General features: G+C 40.7%; 2 protein-coding genes across 11 annotated transcripts in view; one reads left to right on the forward strand and one right to left on the reverse strand.

The window, feature by feature from the left end:
* BTBD10 (BTB domain containing 10) overlaps positions 1–16757 on the forward strand; it is a 105638-nt gene extending 88881 nt beyond the window's left edge. The window contains exon 9 of the mRNA XM_072619393.1: positions 16405–16757. Within this exon, the coding sequence (XP_072475494.1) occupies positions 16405–16457 (53 nt within the window). The 3' untranslated portion in view covers positions 16458–16757. The remainder of the gene's footprint in view (positions 1–16404) is intronic.
* BMAL1 (basic helix-loop-helix ARNT like 1) overlaps positions 1–24068 on the reverse strand; it is a 94980-nt gene that overhangs the window by 5279 nt on the left and 65633 nt on the right. For 8 of the 10 annotated variants that reach the window (XM_072619376.1, XM_072619378.1, XM_072619380.1 and 5 more), the window contains 9 exons: positions 19249–19341; positions 16756–16873; positions 10382–10531; positions 9440–9686; positions 8159–8265; positions 6744–6894; positions 3438–3526; positions 2749–2857; positions 1345–1438 (listed from right to left, as the gene is read on the reverse strand). In XM_072619376.1, the coding sequence (XP_072475477.1) occupies positions 1345–1438; positions 2749–2857; positions 3438–3526; positions 6744–6894; positions 8159–8265; positions 9440–9686; positions 10382–10531; positions 16756–16873; positions 19249–19341 (1158 nt within the window). The remainder of the gene's footprint in view (positions 1–1344; positions 1439–2748; positions 2858–3437; positions 3527–6743; positions 6895–8158; positions 8266–9439; positions 9687–10381; positions 10532–16755; positions 16874–19248; positions 19342–24068) is intronic. The other 2 variants (XM_072619381.1, XM_072619379.1) reach the window with 1 other exon arrangement.

Consider the following 24068-nt stretch of genomic DNA (forward strand, 5'->3'; position numbering starts at 1 on the left):
AGATTATGGTGAAGGAACTGGGTTTATTTAATGTGAAGCAGAGAAGACATGGGGGTGGGAGGATGGAGGCAGGTACAGGAATGATATCTGTCTTCAAGTAGTGGAGTGACTGTCAGGCTGGAAGGGTTAGACTTGTCCTACTTGGCTCCAGCATGCCGAGTTGGGAATAATGGGTCTAAGTTACTAAGAGGCAAATTTAGAGTTAAGAAAGACCTTCTTAACAATTAGAGATAGTCAAAAGTCAAATGGATGCCCCTGGGAGATGGTGAGTTCCTCCTTACTGGGAGTCTTCAGGCAGAAGTCAGATGACCTCAGTTGTCAGGTGTGGGCTAATAGGGATTCTTTTCCAGATGTTCAGCAAACTTTTGATGGCCTCTGAAGTTCCTCCCAACACACATTCTGGGATTCCATGACACCTGGTCCCATAACATTTCTGTTCTGCTTAGACTATGGTCTGTATTACTTGCAGACTCTACCTGTTTCCTAGAACAGGGTGGTGGGTTTGTAGATTCACTGGGATAAGAAAGGTTCTTTTGGCGACTTTGGGTCTGGTAGGTTGGTGACAAGAGGGAACAGCTCATATGTCAGGAGAAATTAGTCATGTGGCTTGTGCTGTGGGTGGCCAACTCCCACGTACACTCTGGAAGTGCTATTTTTAATTCTGGACTGTTTTTGAACCTTTTTCTTGGACAAATATGCAAATAGATAAATGGATATATGCTCAGAAAACAATTTACAAAGCAGGGGAAAATAGTCCTGCAGGCAAGGAGAACTCTCAGTGAAGGCTGATCAGTGTGTTGCAGTCTTCAGCTTGGCTTCTAAGCCCTCCTGGAGACAGTGAAGGAACTGGGTCTGCTTAACCAAGGAGTAGGCAAGACTTGGGGCTGGAGGGGTGGGGGTAAGCATAGGACTGCTAGCTGTCTTCAAGTAGTTGAATGGTTAGTAACCTCATTTCCCTACAAAGTACAGAAATATAAATTTCACCCTTCCAAACCCAGGAAGAACAAACATTCCAAAAAGGTCATTAGGAATATATAGCCCCACAAGTGTAGATGTGCATATACCACTGTGAACATGCATACATGATTGTGTATCTGGACATATGCAACAATTTACAAGAGCAAATACATGCATGTGTATCTGCTTATGTGAATATATGAGCATATATGCATATCAAGTCTTACAATGTTAATTAAAGAACCACAATAATTCTAGTTCTTTCCCTTCAGAAAGCTTTTCTTGTATTGTTCAGTGACCTCAGTTGCATCCTAATCATCCCCTTCTTTGATACCTCAGGTTAGGGAGGTAGGCACCACAGTGGGCAACAGAATTCCGAAGTCTTACCTTCTTGCCTCCTGGGGAAGATGCATCAGGGGGAGGTGTGCTTGTGATATTCAGTGGGCTGGAACCACAGCTAGAGGGTGATGATCCCCTTATCCTATCACAGAAAGGGAAGGTTTAAGTGGGAAGTCATAGAGTTGGAAGGAAGAAGGGATTCGAGCTCTGCTAGAAAACCCTTTCTCCCATGGTCAGGCATTTCACAAACATCTTGGGTTTGGTATTTGGGCTTTAACCCCTATGACAATTACAAAAGCACCTGTACATGCACAGATAGTTTTCTGGTTTCATTCTGTTGTCCATTAGGCTGGAGAAACCTTTTCAGTTATCACTTCCCCTATCCTCACTCCCCAAATCTCCTCAACCAGAACCAAAGAGGTAAGTCCATGAATTTAATCATTATGCTTGCAGTATGGAATAAAGCTATCTAAGCTGAGCATTTTAAGTTTCAGACTTGATACCCTCCTCCAATTAAGAAGGGCCAGGATGGGGCTGAGTATTCTCCCATGAACACTACTCAATTGTGTGTATCAGCAAGGAACAGTCCTCAAAACAGTGACTCTGATCCTGACCCCTTGGTGGTCTGTCCTTTTTGTGACATCATACTCATTTAACTAGGCCTCAGGTATTTATCTATGGTTCCTTTATGAAAACATTGCCTTGGCCAGATGACCAGTACTGCCCCAAACGACCGGTAAACTTAGCTCCCTTTTGAAGACAGCACTCCCCTAGCTGGCTGTACAGTTCCTTGAGGAAACTCTGCAAAAACTTGCTGCTAGATTCTTCTCAGGCCAGACTCTACCATCTGTCCATTTTGCATATGCTGCAGGCCAGGCTAACCTCTTGCTTCTCAATTTTGTATAGTTGGGCTTCCTACATTTAGACGCCAACGTCCATCACAAATGGAAAACTGGAGAGCATTCCCATGCTCCAAGTTCCAGCTTCCTTGGCCATGGAAGCAGAGGCTAAATAACTGACTCCTTATCTCAAGAGGCTCATTCACTGAGTTTTAAATTTAGGAATGCCTTGATCCCAAGTCATTTCACAAAACCCTTCTCTTGTGTGCCTCCTAATTAATTTCCTTCACGGTGGTCCCTAATACTCTGAGCTCCCTTCCCAGTGAGGGCTTAAACTGTGTTGTGCGATGTTCTCTCATTGGAACCAACTATTCTTTCCCTCAGTAAAGCCTGCACAGCAGTTCCTAGGCCAAGGACGGAGTGGGATTTATTTGGCACGTGGCTGACTGAGTCCCAAACAGTAAAGGATGTCGGAGGCATCTCAGATGACTCCCTTATGATTGTCAACTGTTGTGATTTTCTTAGGGACACTAGGACATGCACCACTGCTATCAAGGGCCAACTTCTTCAACTGTTCCATTTTGAGGGGAGCAAATTTTAGGTTGCTGCCTACCTATGTATCTCCATGATCTCTTCCGCAATCATCCGACCAATTTTCCCTGCACCAGCTCTTGTTCCACCTGGAATTCCAGGAACAGTAGGATGGTTCCTCTTCTGTCCACCTGTAACAAAAAAAGATGGAGAGGAACAGAGAGCATTCAAGGGAAAGGGGAGGGAATGGGAAAGTGCTGTTTTCCCTTGGAGTAACTGAATTCAACAAATTAAAATTGCCTAGTTCTATGATGCATTTTAAGTGAACCTCTCAGAACCTGTATTATAATATTTTAGTTTAAGACTTCAAAGATCTGCAACTTCATTGGTGTGGGTATATCTTCCACTGGCACAGGTCAGCGACCCCTCTATGACAGTACATGGTCTTCGAATATTGCTGTGGGTGATAGGGAAATTCGTCATCCCACAGTTGTGTTCTTTTCATAGTAGAGGACAAAGGACATGGATGCTTGTATCTGGGTGTGTGTATGAGACAGATTGACAGGGCCAACAGCTATATGTAACTGTTAAAAAAACACTACAAAACCTTTCTAGGATTCATAGAAAAATCTAAGTTATAAAGATCCTTTGATGCTCCCAATGTGTTTAAGAAGGAGAATGAAAGTGTCTCCCTCTTTCCCTCCTACCCTCCCATTATACTAGAGAATGTGAGGTGAGGCTAACCTCAATATGCCCAAAGAACATAGTTACCTTCTCCAGAGGGCAGTATGCTATCCATGCTGTGGGGGGAAGCTGTGAGCTGTGGGAATGTCGGATCCCCGCTTTCTAGTACGTTGGCTCTGTGAACATGCCAGCAATAAGGTAAAGTGAGTCATGCCTGCCTGGAACTTTTTGTCTTTCACCTTAGCAAAATCAATGATCATGGACTTGCCTTAGGTAGAGGAAGCAAAAAGTGGTAACTGCTATTCTGGACTTGATTTTCTTTACCCAAAAGTAGCTACGGAAGTATAACTGACAGGAACTTTGGTGGGATTGGCCACATCTTGGAATTTGTACTAGAGAAGAGAAATCCCAGGTACTGTCTAACATGCTTACTCCCCAATTTCTAAAGGTTCACAAAAAAGACAAGTAAGTTTCTATGGTTTAAAATTTTACAGGCAAAGTTAGCCTTGGAGGGATGGGAAGGTCAAGAATGAAAATCTAAAGACACAAAGAGAAATAATTCCAATGATGAAGAAAAAGGAGAGTTGGATAAGAGACTGGTATGGATACACAGGAAACTCACTGACCAACCTGGATTTTAAAAGCATGCACGGAGGAGAGAAGCATGGGCTGATTGGTAACAAGATGAGGAAAACAAAGGCATGTCATGGTCTTGAAAGGATGTCAGGAGTGTTACAGCTCAGGCCAAAGCTGACGGTGTTAAAAAAGCAATGACAACAACAAAAATCGTGTTTAAAATGATCAGACAAAAGAATGGTATTAAAGAAGGAAGAGGATCGCTACCAGGGCGGAGCAAAGATCATTTAACAGGACAGAAGACAGAACCGCTCAACTCTTACTTTGGTTCTGTTTGCTTTCTTTTTTCCTCCAAGGCCTCTAAAAAGGGTACAACAGGCAGGAAAAAATCCCAAGACAGAGCACACCTAGCCGCCAGTGCCGAATTCAAGTCCCCAGGCCTGGATGAAGCACATTCCATTGTACTGAAATCCACTGGCAGATACAATTACTGAGCTTCTCATCCGGGACCTTTGAAAGATCCTGGAAAACGGCAGAGGTGCCATGGGACCCATTTTCCAAAGGGGAAGAGATGGAGCAAACTAGGTCAGTGAGTCTGACTTCAGCTCTTTCTGACAAAGTCTAAAACGCTGTCAAGGGGATAATTAGTGAACATCTAGAAAGGGCAGCAGTGATGAAAAAGCCATCCGGCTTCGAGACAAGGTCATGCAGGCTAGCCTAATTTCCATTTGTGACAGGGTTACTAAAGTGGGAGAGCAAGGCCAAGTGCTATAGAGAGTTTACTTAGATTTTGGCAATGCATTTATTTGCTTGTCTTTCCTGCTATGCCTATAGACAAGATGGAAATATGGACTCTACAATTAATAGTAAAGTCTAGTAGAATCAGAACTGGTGGAATAGTCAGGTCCAAAGAATTCTCTAGTGGAGTGACCCTGGGATCTGATCTTGGCCCTTGACTCTTTGACATTTTGATCAATGGTTTGCATAAAGGCACAGATGGCATGCTTCTGACGTTTGCAGATGACACCGAGCTGGGAGGGAGATACAGAATCAGAATCTAAAAAGTTTTTGATATGCTGGGACATGGAGCCAAAATCTAGAAAGATGAACTTTAATATGGATAAATGTAAAGTCCTACCCTGAAGTTCAAGAAATCCATTTCAAAAGTGTGAGCTGCAGGAAGAAGCGTGTTAGGTCGCAGATCTCGGGAGGAAGCTCTAGAGGCGGAGTCAATCAGTCAACAGTGCCAATGACAGCTGCATGAGCTGGAGCCAAGAAAGCCAATAACATCTTAGCCTTCGCACGCCTCCAGAGTCAGAACACATCAGCCAGAGTGTGGTGTTCATCTCTGGGCACTACATTTTTAGGAAGGACACTAGGAAGGCAACCAGGATGGTGAAGAACGCTGAGATTAGGCAGCCCAGAGAAGAGAAGCTTAGAGACCGGGCAGGGAAGAGAACATGGGAGCTGTCCTCCAATGTGTCAAGGACAGTTCAGGGGTGGAGGGAGAAAGATTGCTAGAGGAATCCTGGGGCAGCCTCTCACCCCCAATGCGGGCCTGCACAAGGGACTTCATCCTTCTTCATCTCCATGGGTTCATCTATGAAATGGGGGAGGAGTGAAAAGGGGAGTAGATCAAAAAGCCTCTAATATTCCCTCCAGTTCTAAGTCGGTGAACCTTAGCCTGACATGAGAGGGCAGAGCTAGGCACAAAGGGTAGAAGTTATAGAAGGATGGATTTAGGGCTGGACCTAAGGACAAACCTGCTGACCATAAGAGTTATTCTCAGCTGGAGCGGGCTGCCTGAGATGGTGGCAGATGGCGCCTGTCTAGAGTTCTTCAAGCAGAGATGGATGAGCCCCTGTCAGGGATGCTGCAGAGATTATGTATGGATTGGACCAAAGAGCCTCTTCAGTCCTTTCTAACATTATATCCCGTGACTCTGCTATTTCTATACCTTGACAGGCCAGCAAATAAGACATTTTAGGATAGATCTCCTTGATAACGGGTAGTATGTAACTATCAGCTGCTTTTACATAACTCCATTTTGGGCCTTTTTCGTCCACTATCCAGGGGTGCCAGCAATAGCTGTAGACCCTTGGCTACCCTATCCTAGGGGCTGTACTGGGAATCTGCTGGGTGCTCCTGCCTCATCTTCCGACTGTTACAACCAGAAGGTTACATAATCACAGCTCAAAGGGGGAATTATGCAAGCAGCACTACTCTACCCCTCCCCCTGAGTTCCATCTATTCTATTATTTTAAATCAATAATTATGATCTTCAAGATAATATTTCAGGGTATAGTGCATAGGTTATACAACTAATGAGCTTACAAAACACAACTAAAAGTTGGTGCCAATGTGAATCCATCTTTTAAAAACATTATAGCTTCAGAAAGAGTCCTATACTAAAGTTAAAAAAAAACAAACACACATCAACATTTTTTTATCTTCATGCTTTACATGAAGGTCAATTTAGTTACTTCTTGTTGCAATTACACAAACTGGAATAGGAGGGAGAGGCAGGGGAGAGAGCATGTGGTGAGACCTATTTCGCAAGGTTGTAAGGATCAAATGAGATACTTGCTTATTATTAACACAGTGCCTGGAACACAATCTGTGCTGTATAAATGCTCATTCCCTCCCCTGACTGCCTTTCTTTTGGTTCCCACACTAGCTCTGGTTGATAAATCTTGGGGCATTCTGTCTATTTAAGCATGGAGGTTTTCTCTCTCTCTTTCTGTCCTACTGCAAAGTCAAATCAAAGTCATTTTCATTTTCTGAGTGGACAACAACTGGTAAAAAGGGAACACTTACGAAACAACGGTGTTGGTTGAGACAATGTATTCTACCTCCTTTGTCCAAGGGTTCATGAAACTGAACCAGCGACTTCTCAAGGTGATGAAAGAACCATCTTTGATTTTAAATTTATAGCAGTTAGTTGTAATTTTTTCTCTTGTCTGTAAAACTGAAAATGTAAAGAGAACGTGAACATTGCTATTTCCTCAACCTGACATGATAAATAATGAAGATAAAACATCATCAAGATTACCAAGGGAGTAATGGCTTATATGTCACACTGTCATTTTTCAGTTTATGGCCCTAAGCCATAAAAGCTTCATGGGAGAACTGTGAGCCTTCACCAGTTTTAGATGACAATGTTTCCCTTGAACTTTAAATCCACAACTACTTCCCAAAGTGTCCAAAAGCTTACCACCCATGATCTGCTTTACATCCCTCAGTGGGAAGAGAGGGGCAGCACACTTTGTACCAGGCAGGACCAGACTTCTGGGCTGGGCTGACCCTGGTAGAGGTGCCTTCCCCTCTCAAGCTTAGTGACCTCTGTTCCAAATAGGGGATTAGATTGGATAATGTCCAAGGACAATCTGTGTTTCTTTAAGCCTTTTCTGTCTCTGGGATGGTGCAGGCCTGGAGCAGCCATTCTGGACCATCTGATCTCTGGGGCTTTCCTCTGATGGAAGTGATCATTTCTCTTTGGGTCTTTCCCCCCTCTAACACCTCATCTCACATAGCTTCAGTGACTCTTCTCATGAGCCCCTGGTAGGAAAACATGGCACCACACAGCCAACTCTAACCCTATAAGTCCATCAAAGCTGATCCTCAACACAAAATGGTACAATCACCAGGGGGCGCCATGGATCTGCAGTTAGCAAGACTTGAGTTCAAATCCAGCCCTAGACAGTGTGTGGTCCTGGCCAAATCACTTACCCTCTGTCTGCCTCAGCTTCCTCATTTATAAAATGGGAATGATAACAACACCATTCCCAGCACTGCTGTGAGGATCAAACGAGACAATACTTACAAAATGCACAGCATGATGCCTGGCACTGCAGTGTCATTAGGCACTATATAAATGTAGGTGCTACGTAAATGCTAAGTGACTATTATTATTAATAATAATAATCACTGCACTCCTAGTCTTTCAGTCTGGTAGACTTACCAGAGCCAGTGTTCTACTGGCACAGCGTTCAAGAACTCCATTAACCTTGATGCCCCAGAGGACCTCAGGGGCAGGCTGGGGTCCCTACAGAGTCTAGATGAGTGCTTGTACAGGCCTGCACAGTCACCTATTTTTTGAAAATGGATCCTGGCCTGTGGACCCTGCTTTCCAAAGCAAGCATCTTGCACTGCTTAGAACATATTTTATCCTGAGATCACATGATCTGTGGTTGATTTTTTTTTTAAATGTCAGTCCACCCTGGAGATCTTACCTTGCCTATGACATTCTGCAAGGTGCCCTATATCATCTTGGTGAAAGTATTCATAACATGAAGTGCCTAGAAGTTCTTGGGGTAAATACGCCAAAATTGCTGTTGCCCTAAAAATGACAATTGGAAAAAAGTAAAGTAAGTTCAGAGGCTGAAGTGACCCCCTTCATAGCAGGAGGCTGCAGAAGCAAGGGCCATGCTGATTCTCCTCTAATAGTTTCATACATAAACGTTTTCTTCAGCTATTGGAAGTTAATCAAATATTTTAAAAGTTCTCAAAGGACATATGAACAGGAGGAAAAAAAGTCTAAAATATTTTTAAGAGTATTACAAAAGCATTCAGACAAGTTAGAATTAGGTCTTTATTAAAGTCCAAATGTTGGTCCAGAGATTCAACTTTATTAGCCCCTTGGTAACATTAAAATTGAACATCAATTATATAAATCTTCTCTTGCATCAAGCCAACAGCTGTCTTCGGTCGTCAACATTTCATCTGTGGGTGAATACTTTCATAAGCATGTAGTAAGGGAAGCAAAAAAAGCACTCAATGGAAATTCAAGAAACTTAGATTTTACAGGTCCTGCTTGGCAAGTGCCTAATCAAGATAATAAAGAGGCAAGGGAGTTTGGACTTGAGGGAGAAGTGACCAGAGCTGAGGGTCAGTTCTGTCCTAACTCCGTGAATGACTTTGGATAAGTTACTTCGCCTAACTAGCCCTCAGTTTTATGCTCTGGAAAGGTCTTGAACTGGATGAATCTCTGCGGGCCTTTCTAGCTCAGATGTTCAATTCAGTATGGCATTTATGAAGTACATATTATGGGCAAGGGATGTTAAAGACTAAGACCAAAAAAAAAAAAAGAAAGAAAAAGACAATCTGTATTCTCAAAGAGCTTTCCACATATACTACGGCAAAGGACTCTCAGATAGACAAAATACAAGTTACGGAGTGACAGAGGTGAAGAAGAGGCCTGTACTAAGAACCCTTGGAAAATCGGAGGAGGTAACACTACGCTTATTCCAAGATTCGAAGTTGCTGGGTTATTGTTTTCCAAGGCGTGCTGGAAATGACCATGGAAACCACATTTAACTATAATCATCAAATCAATGTGCTCACAAGTGTTCATGAGTGGCAGCAAATATCCAATTAACAGGCATTTCTAATGACCCTGTGGACAAGTACCATCTTAGCAAAAACAGGAAAAGGCAAATGGTTCTATTAGCTGTTTTACCAACTGCACATTTCCTGTCACCACTTTTACTTCAGTGTTACAAGGAAGCTCTTACCTCTGGTCCACAAAAACAAATTTCCCATCAATTGCATGGCGAGAAACATATTCTGTAGATTTCACCCTGATTTCCCCATTCGCTGGCTGCGGAACGACATGAGAATGTAACCGTCCAATTGCTACAAGGCAGCTGAGGTTACAACCTTCATTATCTGGTTCATTGTCCTCATCCAGGCCCATTTTTGTGGGTGGCCAACTTTTTAAGTATCCTGTGCTATGGATAGTGCAGAAGCTTTTTCGATCTGCTAGAGAACAAAGACCATAGTTGGTGTCAACATAGCCTTTGGGGCCCAGAGATCACCTATAGGGTAGTCATCCTTATAGCATTTGGGTTGGGGAAGGAGAGTCCAAAGAATGTACTTTTCCTTGGGTCCTATAGCTGTAGGAATGCCTGAGGACAGAGCGAAAGAGAAAAAAGCAAAACCAGAAAGTAAAAGCACTTCCTTTCCTCTGTGTTGGCCCAGGTCCAGTGTTCACTAGTTTTGTTCCTGCTTCCTGTTCTAGCTCCTTTTCCCCATTACAAATAGGGGACGTTGCCACCTGCAGAAGACTTGCTGAATTGTATAAATAGGCAACAAAAAAGAATTGGCTTTGTGGTTTTTGTGAAAAGTGCTCTGAAAACTATTACAGCTTAGTACAGCAGAAGCTGTTTTGGGCTCCATTTTAGAGCTTATAAGCTTTGCCCAACAACTCTGGGCCATTCTCCGTGTTCCCCTTCCAGCCGCACCAACTATCTATATGAAGTACCCATGAGTCACAAGAAAAGTAGAGAAGTGGGGGTCACCATGCCATCTACTGATGTGGCTGATTATAACTGACCCCTTAAAGTAAGTCTTTTGCTGGGAGGAAAATACCTAAAATGCTTCATATTCTCTGAAGTTTTCTCATATTAACACTACCACCCCTGTCTACCATTTCTGAAAAGCTGATCAAATGTTACCTTTTTTCTTTGAACAGGTTGAGGGAAAATCTTTCTCTTCAATTTTAACTGAAGGCCTATTACATTTCATCCTACAGAAGAATGAACGTCTGGCTCCAGAACATAGTCTTGATGGCCCAGGGGTTATATCTGTCTTAACTGGAAGTCCAGCTGTAAAGGAACACAGAAGACTGTAGTCACTGGAAAGCATCATTTTACAGAATCATACAATCTGACTGCAAAGGGGCCTTAGCTCCACTTAATCCACTGTCCCACTCCATGAACTGTTGTATGGAAAGAACACAGAGCAGTAGGCAACAGATCATGAGGCACTAGGGCTGGCAAAAGGTCCTAACAAAGCTGTCTACAATCACCTCTACTTACGCTCCCCTCACTTTTTAACCCTTTGCAATCTGGCTTCCAGCCTTACACTCAACTGAAACTGCTCTTATAAGAATAACCAGTGATCTCTTAACTGTCAATCTCTGCCTTTTCTTGAACCTCTCCATGACACCTAATATTGCTAATTCTCTGGATACTTTCTCCATTCTGGGATTTTATGACACCCTCCTTTAGTTCATCTTTGGCCTGACTACTCCATCTCAATCTCTTTTGCTAGTTCATAATCCAGATCATACCCCCTACCCGCAGGTGTACCTCAAGGCCCTGTCTTTGGCCCCTTTCTCTTCTCTCTCTACTTTTACTTGGTGACCTCATCTGCTTGGGGTAGCCTATTCTTTGAATGGGTATATCTCACTCAAAGTGAGAATGCTATAAGACCTTAGCCTGAAAGGTCCAGGGTCTCCCATAGCATTCTGGGCCATCTCCAGTCATCCTGATGAATATCAGGCCACTGGACCCAGATGACTCAGGAGAAGAAAGCGAGGCTGGTGACCTTGCACAGCCCTCCCTCACTCAAATCAAAGTCAGCTGCAAGTCATGTCATTTGATGTCATGGGAAGGACAAACACAACGACAATCATCCATTCCCATGTGTTTGATGATCTCTAATGATATCGCTTTCATTCTCTGCTCTCTCGCAGCTGCCTCCTTAGTTTAGGTCCTTACAATACCTCTCACACAGACTTTAATGCAATAGCAATAACTGGACTTCTTCAAGTCTCTCACAACTGCAAGCCATCTTCCACTCAGCAACCAAAGTGATTTTGCTGAAGGCCAGGCCTGACCATGTCACCCTCCTACTCCTTATTACCTAAGAATTACTTATGATCTAATAGAAAAAATTGGGACTTCTGAATTTGGCATTTAAAATTCTACCAAATCAGGCCTCTTCTAGCTTTCTAATCTGCTTACATATTACTCCTCTCCAAACATTCATAGTCTACCATCCTACCCTACTTTTCTCACACACAAAGTTCTATCTCCTGAAATTACACCTTTATAATGGCTGTTCCTTGCCCTCTTCTCCTCCCTACCAAAATAAATTCAAATGTTGTTATTTCTGCCTTCACAGCATCTCTAGAATCTGTCCTGTCTTTCCACTCATGTGGTCATCACACTACTACAGGCACTCCCACACTTCAGCTGAAGCAGCCTTTGACCTCTCCTCACTTCAATCCATTGTGCATGCAGTTGCCAAGCTGATTTTCCTAAAGCACAGGTCTGGTCATGTTACTCCACTATTCAATAAATTCCAGTGGCTCCCTATTACCTCTGAAATAAAATACAAACATCTATACTTGGCTTTTGAAGCACTTTACAACCTGTCTTCAAAACTATCTATCCTTCTAGTCTCTCATTTCTCATCTTAGACTGAGCTCCTTGAGAGCAGGGACTATCTTCACCTTTCCCTATATCCTCAGCTCTTAGTGCAGGGCCTGGCACATAAAAAATGCTTGCTGACTGATGGACTAACATTCCTTCTCCCTTTACACATTCTACACTAGTCAAGCTACTCTGCCCTCTCCTAGGGCAGGCTCTCCACTGCCCTCTCACCACCCCCTCTTAGAATATTCACTTCTCCTTCAAGGCTCACTCCAAATGCTGCCTTCTACATGAGGCCCTCCTTGACTCTCTCAACTTTGGGTCCTCTCTCCACTCTCCCCACAAACAATTACAACCAATTACTTTCTATTTTGTACACACACACACACACACACACACACACACACACACACACACAAAGGGAATATTTTACATTTGTCTTTGTCATCTTCAGTACCTTGCACAATTAGTGCTAGACACACAGTAGGTATTTACTAAATGCTTGTTGATGGACTGAATGCATAACTTTCATTCACATGACTTTTTGAAAATGAGAATCCTATTAACTATCCTTTCCTACTGCTAAGACATGAGAATAAATATAGTAGGATGTCTTCTTGCCAACTGATTTTTAAATAACTTATTTTTGTTTAACATAATCCTCAGAAATATGGAGGGTACAAAGAAATGAAATTTATAATTCTCTGCTCTTAAGGGGCTCACATTCTAGGAAGGACATTGACAGATTAAAAAAAAACTAACACTAGGATCCCACCTTCTGAAAGGTGCCCCTAAAGTCACTCCTTCTCTCTGAGATTCTCTCTCCTTTATCCTATCAACATTGGCCACTGTCCTCCCCATTAGACCGTGAATGGCAGGGGCAGTGCCTGGCACACAGCAGGTCCTGACTGCATGCTTGCTGACTTGGCTAATACAAGGTAACATAAGCTGCCATCTCACTGATATAGTAAGTGCTAGTCAGAGGAAAAGGCCCCTTCCTGATGGGGTGGAAGGGAGGTAAACCTTGGCAGAGAGCTCATTTCTGAGGCAGTAAGAAATGCCTGGACCTAGAAATCAAAAGACCAAGCTTGGCTTGAGACTCAGCCCTGACACTCACTAGCTGTGTGGCCTGAGGCAATTTCCTTTTATTCTCTCAGCCTCAGTTTTCTCTGCGCTACTATTCTGAACTAGTCATTCTCTAGGAAATTTGGTAATCTGGGCAAAGAGCTTGGGGGAGGGAGAAGGAAGAGGGGAAGATGATCTAAGAGGTAGGCAATAACGTAAGAAAAGGTCCAAATGCAGAAAAATGTAAGGCCTGCTTAGAAGAAGCAGTAAGAGATAAGACTGGAAGAAGTAGGCAAGTATCAGGAGGAGCTTGAACTTTATCCTACAAGCAATAGGGAACCACTGAAATATTTTGAGACCTGTGTGATTCAGTTTAAAAACCATTTCAACAACAAGCATAATGAAAATTGTCAACAGTCTGCTTGATGGACTGGAGAGAAGAAAAGATAAGATGTAGGTAAGTCTGGCAGGAGGCTATTGCAGTTGTCCAGGTTTGGGGTGCTGAAGGCCTGAACCATGGTGGTGCCAGTGGGAATGGAAAGGAAGAAATAGGTATGAAAGATATAGCAAAGGGAGAATCGATACAATTTAGAACATGAACAGATCTGAGGGCAAGAGGAAAAAGTAGTGACAAAAGTAGTAAGGAGAGGAGATTTTAAATTTGTGTGACAAGGACGATGAGGAAATAAAAAAATGAACGAATGAACAAACGAATAAATAAATGGTTGTCTATTTGAATGGTGTAGAAATAAGTAAAAGATGCAGAAATCAGAAAGAATAACTGGGGAAGAAAACTTTTTTTTTAGGGTATTTAAAATACCTTACAGATATGAGATTGTTGTATTATTCTCTTTATAAACTGTCATGTCAATCATAGAAAATAAAGCAAAGTTAATTTTTTATTTTTCTCTTTTCCTCAAAAATCTTTCAAAGGTTTTCCATATTATATGAAAATAAAAATAAAATACAATTGTTTTCACTCTAGAGTATGGCCAAAACCATTTAATCTGCTCAAAGAATTTGTATGTGAAGATAAAGGAGAGATTTTCATTTATCCTTGGTTTAGCAAGGGATAGAGGTGGGGGGACAGTTGGCACAAATTAGCTTGCCAAACACACCAAAGTATTAGTAGGATATAAAAACCACAACTGTGCCTTCTGAATAAGTTGTCAAGTCACAAAAAAGAACTTTTTAAATTTTAAAGCCATGTGGAGGTAAGCAGATTAAAAAAATCAAAGGAACAGTCAATGAAGTGAAGGCAGCACTACTCAAACTCCTTTTTAATTTGTATCGTCTCTATCAAGAAGCATGTTCTTCCAACTTGGAAAAAGAAAACTGCAAACATGAAGAAATGGTCTGCTTTAAAAAAAACTATGCAGAGCATGTTGATTATGTTTTCAGATGAGGTCACTGTTACCAGCACTGTATCACTGTTTATGTTTAGCTGTTTTTCTTTGTTATGATAAAGTGAGAGGGCATATGTTAAAAAAAAAAATGCCTGATGTAAAAGCAAAAAGTCTTGGTAAATTTTTGCAAAAAATTATTGGCCAAAAGCCTGATTCTACTATTCTCCAATTTTCAAAAAGGATATTCTTAAAGATTATTTTCTCAAGGACTTTAGAGAGAAAAGAAAGTAGGCCTATAAAGGTTTGTAGTTGCCAGTGCCTTCTTCATCACCTTTTTGGGGGAGAAGGCAGATTACCATTGGATATTTTCCTAGTTTTTGGAACATCCTCTTTTGGGGATGTCTTCAGCAGATTCCTGAGTGCCTTTAAACCAGTTATCTCTAGCATGGATTTCTTCTGTAGCTGTTTAGCAAGGTCTGAATGCTTTCCTATCTCACTAATTGTTGCTGTCCTTGTATTTTCACCTAAAAATCCTCTTGGGTTAATATGACTTGGAAGAGTCTCATGCCAAGGTCCATGACAGCTCCTCCACTCTCCAGTTGTCTTCTGAAGTATCACAGCTCATCATCTACCGTCTGTAATATTTAAAAAATTGGCTCAGGCTGCTTCCACACTCTTGGCCTCTTCATTAGAATAACTGCTTTCCATTAATTAAACAGAACTAAGAAATGGCAACAGAGATGATTTCTAATTTTGTCCATTTCTCATTTTTCAGAATAGATAGCCTATTAAGTATGTCAGATGAGAGCCAATACAAAATTATATCTGTTTCTTTTCATATTCTTTCTTCTATTTGAGACTGATTTCAACCTTCATTCAAACCAGTAGAAGATTTGACAACACACAGACAGCAGATCCTAAAATGATTCCCAAGCCCACCAACAATTTATTTTTTAAGATAGATAATTTTTTTCTCTTTTTAAAATTCTTTGTTTTAAGGAAGGTGGAGAGGGGTAGAAGGAGAGACGCTTTGGGAAATACAGGTGATATTAAAACCAAAGACATTCATTTGTTTTTCTTTTTTGAAAAATATAATTTACTTATTTTTTGTTTTCAACGTTCACTTCCATAAAATTTTAAGTTTTAAATTTTCTCCCCCTCCCTTGGACATTATGGAATCTGATACAGGCTGTATATATACATTCATGTTAAACATTTTACATGAGTCATGCTGTAAAGAAGAATTAGAACCAATGGGAAGAACCATGAGAAAGAAGAAACAAAACAACCAAAGAAAAGTAGAGCGAACAGTCTGCTTCCACCTGCGTTCAGACGCCCAAGTGCTTTCTCTGCAGGTGGAGAGCATTTTCCATGCTGAGTCTTTGGAGTAAGACATCAGTGCTTACACATCCAGAGGCTCTGAACCCTCAAAGTGAAGAGGATACACATCCAGGCATAAGACTCCTGAAGCCTTTCTACATCTTGAACCACATTTTTCAATACAGCCTTAATTGTTGTCCCTTGTGTCCAACATCACAATTAAGTAATGAAATATCAAAGTAAATACTGACTTTGCTTAAAGGACCTGAAGGAATTTTATGAAGAATATGACTTCTTTATCTACCTCTGCTACAAAAAGGGTTTGTGTAGGAGGAGTGAGTCATTATTTGACAGGCAGCACAGTCTGCCTTAAACGCTTCTGGATCCAAAGCCTGGACTCAGCCACATCTTGGCATCAGGGCTTAGTGACTGTGTACTCTGAGTAAGTCACTCAAACTCTCTATCCATTTCCTAGTCTATAAAACAGTGGAAAAATACTTATACCATCTGCTTTACTGTAACCCCAGTGAAGAGCTGTCTTTGCAAGTGTTTTCTAAATACAAGTTTTTATTTGTCTTCCTCCAACAGCTTCCTCCTCCTGTGCCTCATCATGCCCTGAAAGCAACCCTGGGTTCTCATAGCCTGTGCCAGTAAAGTACGCTCTCTGGGACACTCTACACCAAACTGGAAAGGCCCTGAGTGAGGGCTAAGGATGGGCTCACGTGTATGTTTCCCAAGAACCAGACCATGTCATCTCGGGGATGTTCATCACATCTCAATGGCTGCCTCCCAAGGGATGGATTTTTTCAGCTGCACCAACTCATCCTTCCTACTAAGGCACAAAGAGATTGCAGCCTACTCCAATGGAGAACTGCCCACTCCAATGAAAACACAGACTGCGGAGAACATGGACTAAATGACAAAAAGAGTGTTACTCACTTTTTGCGTCTATTAGTCTTTCTCTTGGAGCAGTATCTGAAGAAGACAGTTGTTCCTTAACTTTGGCAATATCCTTAGGGTGTAGGTAGTCAAATAAACTCTGACCAATTAGATCATTCTGTAGATAGGAAAAGTGAAAAACTTGTGTTAAATATAAATAGCGCCTTGAATAGAAGGCAACAAATAAATGTTACTAAGTCTGTACATTTTGGCATATAGCTTAAACATGAGAACTTGCTGAACTTTCCAGTTAAGAATCTCTTCAGAATAGTATTGTGGGAAAAAATCCAGACATGGATTTGGCTCCATCATTTAGGAGAAGGGTGACTTGGGGTAAAATCACCCACTCTCTCTAAATTGCAGTTCTCTTATCTGCCAAGTGGAGAGTATATTTATACTACTTAGTCTCCCAGGGGAGTTATAAGGAGCAAATGCCATGTACCTTTAGTTACCATTATATTCAGCTCAACAGACATTTACTGAGTCCTTACTACTTGCGAGGAACTACTCTCAGCATTGAAGAGATAAAGGCAAACCCTAGACAGCCCTTGTCCTCAAGAAGCTTCCATTCTCACAGGTGAGTAAACATCTTGCTAACTAATAAGGGGATCATGCAAAGCTTCACTGAGCAGGAGACAGGTAATGTGACATGGTGGACTGAGGGTTATACTTGGAGGGAGGAGAACTGGGTTGGAAGTGCTCCAACAATTACTAATAGTATAATCAAAGATAAATCACTTCAACTCCCCAAACCTGTTTCTTCATCCAAAAATAGGAATAATACTAATAATTGCACTACCTATCTTCTTCCCAAGCTTTTTACATGGAAAACACTTTGCTAGTGTTAAAAAGCCATACAAATTCAAGTTCTTGTTACGGTAATAATTCTGAAAAGCAAAGATGATGAAGGAGAAGGAGAATGAGGTTCAGGGCCTAGCCAGGAGTGCAGGTGGGCTGAGAATGCAGTCTGCGAATGACAGGAATATGAAGTAAAGCTGTAAAGGAAGGTGGGAACCAGATGCTGGAGATTCTTAAATATGAAGGCAAGGAGTTTCCATTTTACCATAGAGGCAAGAAAGCTCCACGGCAGGAGAGTGATATGAGCAGCTATTATGAGATTCTTATAATAAAGGAATCAAAAAACAAATAACAAAAATCCTGAGTGGAAAGGCAGTATCCTTGCAAAAATGGTTTATATTGCTCTGAGGTGGTATAATACAATTACACTCAAATTCCAAGTAATTCTAATTACTTCCAAAGATGTAGGATTTCACTGATATAGGTACTTCTCTCAATGCTTACCAAAACTCTAAATGCCCCCACCCCAATGAAAAAGATTTCAGTTAGTTTTCTGAGGCTAGTACTTGAAACCTTCCAGTTGGTAGGACCTTCTAAACCTTAAAGTTCACTAGTACAGGTTCAAAAGTTTAAGGTCACTTCTACGTCAAGGTGGAGAAATGGAGAAGGGCTTAACGGAGCTTTACTGTGAGACAGACTTCCTTTTCATTTCTGCCATTTTTTTCTTCTTCTGATGGCACAGATCCCTTCTAAGAGTACAGGGCAGGAAGTCAGAAGACCTGAGTATATGACCTTGCTCTACCACTCATTACCTGTATGACATTAGGGAAGTTAGGTAATCTCTCTTGGTCTAGGTCTTTCTCCTTAGGATACTGTTATGGTAAGAACTGTTACGATAATAAATTCTACCTCTCTAGGAATTATTGTGAGAATCCAATGACATATTACATGTGAAGGCACTCCCAAAATTAACTTACCATAAAATACAAAGAATTATTATTTTCCAGGGTTTAAATTATAACCCTGCAATTTTCTGCATATAAAATCTTACTGGGGAGACAGCTCATAAGGATCATCACATTCAAAGATGAGAAGGACATCAGAGGTCACCTTTCTTTTAAAATAAATTTGCCTTTTTGATATGAACTTAATGGATTCTAACAAGCATGAGCATATCAATTAACTCCCTCATTTTTAGAGAGAAAGAAACTGAGGTTCAGAGAGATGAAAAGATTTGCCCAAGGTCACACAGGTAGAAATGAGCAGATCCAAGGCTATGGCCCAGTCCTCGGGCTCCATTTCCTGTGCTCTTCCTATCTATCCATTAACATCATGCCGTTTCATGCGGATCCCATGATTTTCATATTCACTACTCCTTTTTCCTCTTCCCCCTCAAACTTCCTGATCTCTAACATGGAATTGAGTGTTTATTTTATTGTAGTCAAAAAGGAGAAGATTCCTTAGTGAGACGACTCACACATTCACATGGAAAACACACTTTCACGATCTGCAGGTTTAACTTCCCCTCAGAGAAGTTGTAATTGGCAGAGGAGAGATATTAGTAAGCAGTGAAAGCGTTCTGCGTGCGGCTCGTGTGCTACGTTACTGTGGCAAAGACTGAACTCTGGAGGGTGTCTCACCCCACAGTATGAAGGCTGTAAAGCTGCTCAGCATCAACAAGAACATGAACAATACCTGGCTATAGTTGAGGATTTTGAAGACAGACTCTGAAACAAATAGTATCTTTCCTCTATCACATCCGACGACAAAGAGAAATCCATCTGCTGCCTAATTAGGAAAAATGGATCATCAAATTAGCACGTTCACAAAAATAAGAGTCTCAGTCATTTTGAAATGGTATCAAGGATTCATTTCATAAGAAATCTCAAAACAAATATTTTCACTGAAATTATACATGCATGAGAACAGAAAGCTAAAAAAATCTATAAATTCTTAATGCATGAAATAAGGCTTTTCTGGCACTATACCCTTTTCCAAGGCAAATATATATATATGTTCTCTCTCAAGTTCTATTTTTCATGTTCTCTCTCTCTCTCTCTCTCTCTCTCTCTCTCTCTCTCCCTCCCTCCCTCCCTCCCTCCCTCCCTCCCTTCCTCTCTCTCTCTACACACACACACACACACAGAGCAACCTATATGTCTACATTTGATACAATGACAGTAAGCCCCATCACAAATCAGGAGGCCAAATACTCAAAGTAGTTTCCTATGAGATGAAGACCTGTAAAGGCCATTCTTTCTCCATCTAGTCCCACGGATGAGTCAATAATCCTGTACTTGATTGATGGCTCATTGCCCCACCCCTCCCCCCAAGATAGGAAGAAGAAAGCTGGGCCTTTGTCCATCTAGTGAGAAGCAACTCCCCTTCAATTTTGTCATTCAAAATTAGTAATCACCTGAATAGGTCAAATCAGGATGTCTAAGCAGGCAATGGAAATGAATTCCATTGATTACGGGTGGAATGCAATCAAATACATGTTGGGGGGGTAGTAGGGTGAGAGTATATAGAGCTTGACTTGACCAAGAGAGCTTCAAACTACCTACAAATATTCAGCACTCGAGATACTACCATAGAAGCAACAGGCATGGCAAGGGGCGGATACCAGTGATGAGGACAAGCATATTGATTTCAGGAGATAATATGCAAGAAATGTACTCATTTCTAAAAAACTCACAGCATCAGATATTTATCTGCAAATGCAGAGTAGGGATAATAACCTAGATGAAACACAGATCTTAAAGAGAAGAGGTAAATTTGACTTTCCAGGTTATCACAAAGCTGTACCTGATGGGATGTGACTTCCATCTAACAAATGGTTATAGAACTGTGTGCCACAAGGAGCAAAGTCGTGAAAAGGGACAGGGGAGCTATAATGCACATTAAGAACATACACGTGGGAGGAGATACATGAACGGTGGTGAGAAGCATGTGGAGAGAGAGCACATGGGTTTAGATTGATGGAGGGTGAAAAGAAGTCAGATTTGAGTGGAGGTAAATTAAAGACTATCTCACCAGAAGGGGAAAGTGATGATCTTGGCACAGTGGGATCATATGGTTGGCTGTCAGGGGACTTCAACTGACCAGGCACCTACTGGTCAGAACTATCTACTCAAAGCAAACCTTTTGGTACTTCAAGATCGAGAAGTCATGTGGGGTAGGTGGTTCTTTCACTTATAAAGACTTCTTTACCTTCATGAGCTGTTATAGTCAAAGAATTAATCACTCTCTAGCCAACCTTGTGATAAGCTTCTGATCTAACTGCTCTAGCCTGGCTGGGCCCACCAATGTTTTTGCTCAGCTGGCATAGCTATACTGGAGAAAAAGGGAGAATCAAAGAAGGGTATAATACTAGATAACAGAGAGGAAGCAGAACTATTCGATTTCTCTTTTTCTCCTGTTTTTCCCTACCAAGGAGAATAATCTTTGCATTGTAAAGGATGGAACAAAAATTGGTCACTAAGGAGCTTCACCTCAAGCTGCGGTGAGGAGACAGCAGGTATGTGATTAGTCAGCCAGGCTGACTTTGTCCTCAAGCTCAGATAAAGTACATCCAAGGGCACTTAAACTTCAAGTCACTTAAAGTCAGAGGTGACTACATAGTAACTCCTAGTGACCTGTGAATAGTCAAGAAAATAATCCTTCTAATCATGGGCTGTTAGAGCCTAAAGGGGCCTTTCAGCTCATGTAGTTCAGCATCCTCATTTTTCAGATGAAAAAACTTCTTCCCCAGGATCACACCACTGGTAAGCTGGACAACAGAACTATCCGGACTGGACTGATGTCTCCTGACCCCAAGGCCAGGACTTTTTCCACTACACCATGGTGATTACATGGGTCCCCTTCCTCATAATACATTAAACAACAACAAAATCCAGAGAATCAAAGGGAAAAACTAATCCAATTAATAATGAACAGATCAAAAACCAGATTTTTTTTTTAAAAATCTGCTATTAAAAATTTTAAAGAATACAACTAATAACTTCTACATTAAATTAGGTCCAAAAGAGGCAGAAGAAATATGAAAAGTAAACTGAATAAGAAACACATCAAAGAAATTAGATTCACATTCTCTCACTATCTGTTTAACACAAATGAAAAGGGATGGAGATGAATTCAAGTTTTACAAATTATATTGTACAATCCAGTGATTTCACTATATATGTCCCTGCCTTTGCCACCCTACCTCCAAATGAATCCTTTTTTGAAACAAAGGCAATCTAGTATCTTTTCCCTATTCTTATATTAATCGATAAACTCTTTGATGTGAGGAATTGAGTTAGCTAAAATGTCCTCCCTCCTACCCGCACTTGCCTTTTTAGTGCCCAGCAGACTGTCATTACCTATAGTTAAGACCACAAAGAGAGATGCATATGTAAGTTTCAAAAGAAAAACAGAAACAAGGTAGAATTTTTTAATAGATATTTAATATTATATATAAAAGGGGAAAGGTGAAAATTTGTGACTAAGCACATTTTTTAAATGGTCAGATTTTTTTTTTTTAACATGACAATTAACAGCCAACTAAAACGAGGCCACCACAATGGAGAGGCTACAAAAATTCACGTAACATCTGCCATCAAAGCCAGCCTTGGAGTCATCTAGGTTCAGATCATGCTTCTGTACGTTCAAATAATCATGCAATAAAATGAGAAATGTGGTAATAGCCCTAGCATTCAGGCTAGCGTCTGGCACATAGTACACACCTAATAGATGCATGTTGCACAAATGAAGCTGTCCCCCGGCTGGGTAGCTCTAATCTACAATCATTTAAGACTCAGCTCAACGACTACTCCTAACCATCCCTCATCCCCTAAATTGTCAATGCTTTTCCACCCTGTCCCAAATGACTTTATATTTATCTATATGTGTGCCTGCTGTGCATGCCCTGCCCCCCTCCCCAAGTATAAGGTTTTTGAGGGCAGGAGCTATTTCATTTTTGTCTAATGTTGCCAGGCCTCACACACAGCAAACTCTTAATAAATGCTTGCTGAATCATGTACAGTAAAAAATATAAAGTTATTTGGAAACAATTATACAATTATGGGATTAGAGAAGAAATTTTTAAAATGTTAACAGAATATAGGGTGTCCCCAAAGTCTTAGTAGTTTTAGCTTTAATAGCTGTACTTAAATGATAATCATAACCCTAAGATGTTACTTATCATCTAATCTGTGGGACACATCCAACATTAATGAGGGAAAAATAGAAACTACATTAAGTTGGTACCTAAAAAAAATTTGAAAAAGAACCAAGTAATAGTAGTACAAAGGGAAGTAGAAAAAGAGACTAAAAGTAAAAAGATTAGAAAATAGAAAAATTCTATTAAATTAACTGAATTCATTTAATTAATTCAAGGGCTAAAATTTAAAAATACAACCAATGAAACTGTTGTAACTAATTTCAATTAAAAAGAGACAGAAAATAAAAGTGCGAAAAAAGAGATCACAAGAAGAACAAAAGAAATCTAAAATGCCCTTGAAGAGTTTTACGTCGACGTTACATACTAAAAAGATGGACAACGTTCATGAACTAGAAGACCGTCTGAAAAAATATAAATTACCAGAAAACATGACAAGAAACTGCTTAGATCAATTTCAGAGGAAGAAATGTTAAGTAATTTTCTTTAATGACTTTACACATGTTCCAGAAAAGTTTATGAGTAAATTTCTCCAAACCTTCAAAGGGCTGTCATACTAGGTAAACAATCTCCAGAGAGCAAAAAGGATGATATACTACTTAGTTTTTTTTATGAAACTCATGTGTTATTGATTCTAATATTTACTTAGTAAATATGTCAGTACATTAAGGACCTTTGCAATTCTATCAGTATGGGAACTCACTCAATCTACCCAGACACTAACTAAAAGTTGCCTGGGGCAACATGAGGAATACAAGAAAATAGAAAATTATAAACAACAATTTCACTAATGAATGTAAATACAAAACTATTTAATAATAAAAAGTCAGCAATAGAGGATACAGGCCTCATTTCTAGAATATATAGAGAACTGAGTCAAATGTACAACAATACAAGTCATTTCCCAATTGATAAATGGTCAAAGGATATGAAAAGGCAATTTTCTGAGGAAGAAATTAAAGCTTTCTATAATCATATGGAAAAATGCTCTAAATCACTTTTGATTAGAGAGATGCAAATCAAAACAACTCTAAGGCACCACATCACACTTATCAGATTGGCAAACATGACAGAACAGGAAAATGATAAATGTTGGAGAGGATGTGGGAGAGTTGGAACACTAATTCCTTGTTGGTGGAGCTGTGAGCTCATCCAACCATTCTGGAGACCAGTTTGGAACTGTGCCCAAGGGGCTACAAAAATGTGCATGCCCTTTGACCCAGCAATATCGCTTCTAGGACTGTATCCCCAAGAGATCATAAAAATGGGAAAGGGTCCCACATGTACAAAAATATTTATAGCAGCACTCTTTGTAGTTGCCAAAAACTGGAAATCAAGGGGATGCCCATCAATTGGG

This window comes from Notamacropus eugenii, chromosome 6, assembly GCF_028372415.1.
Source record: "Notamacropus eugenii isolate mMacEug1 chromosome 6, mMacEug1.pri_v2, whole genome shotgun sequence".
NCBI classification, from domain to species: Eukaryota; Metazoa; Chordata; class Mammalia; order Diprotodontia; family Macropodidae; genus Notamacropus; species Notamacropus eugenii.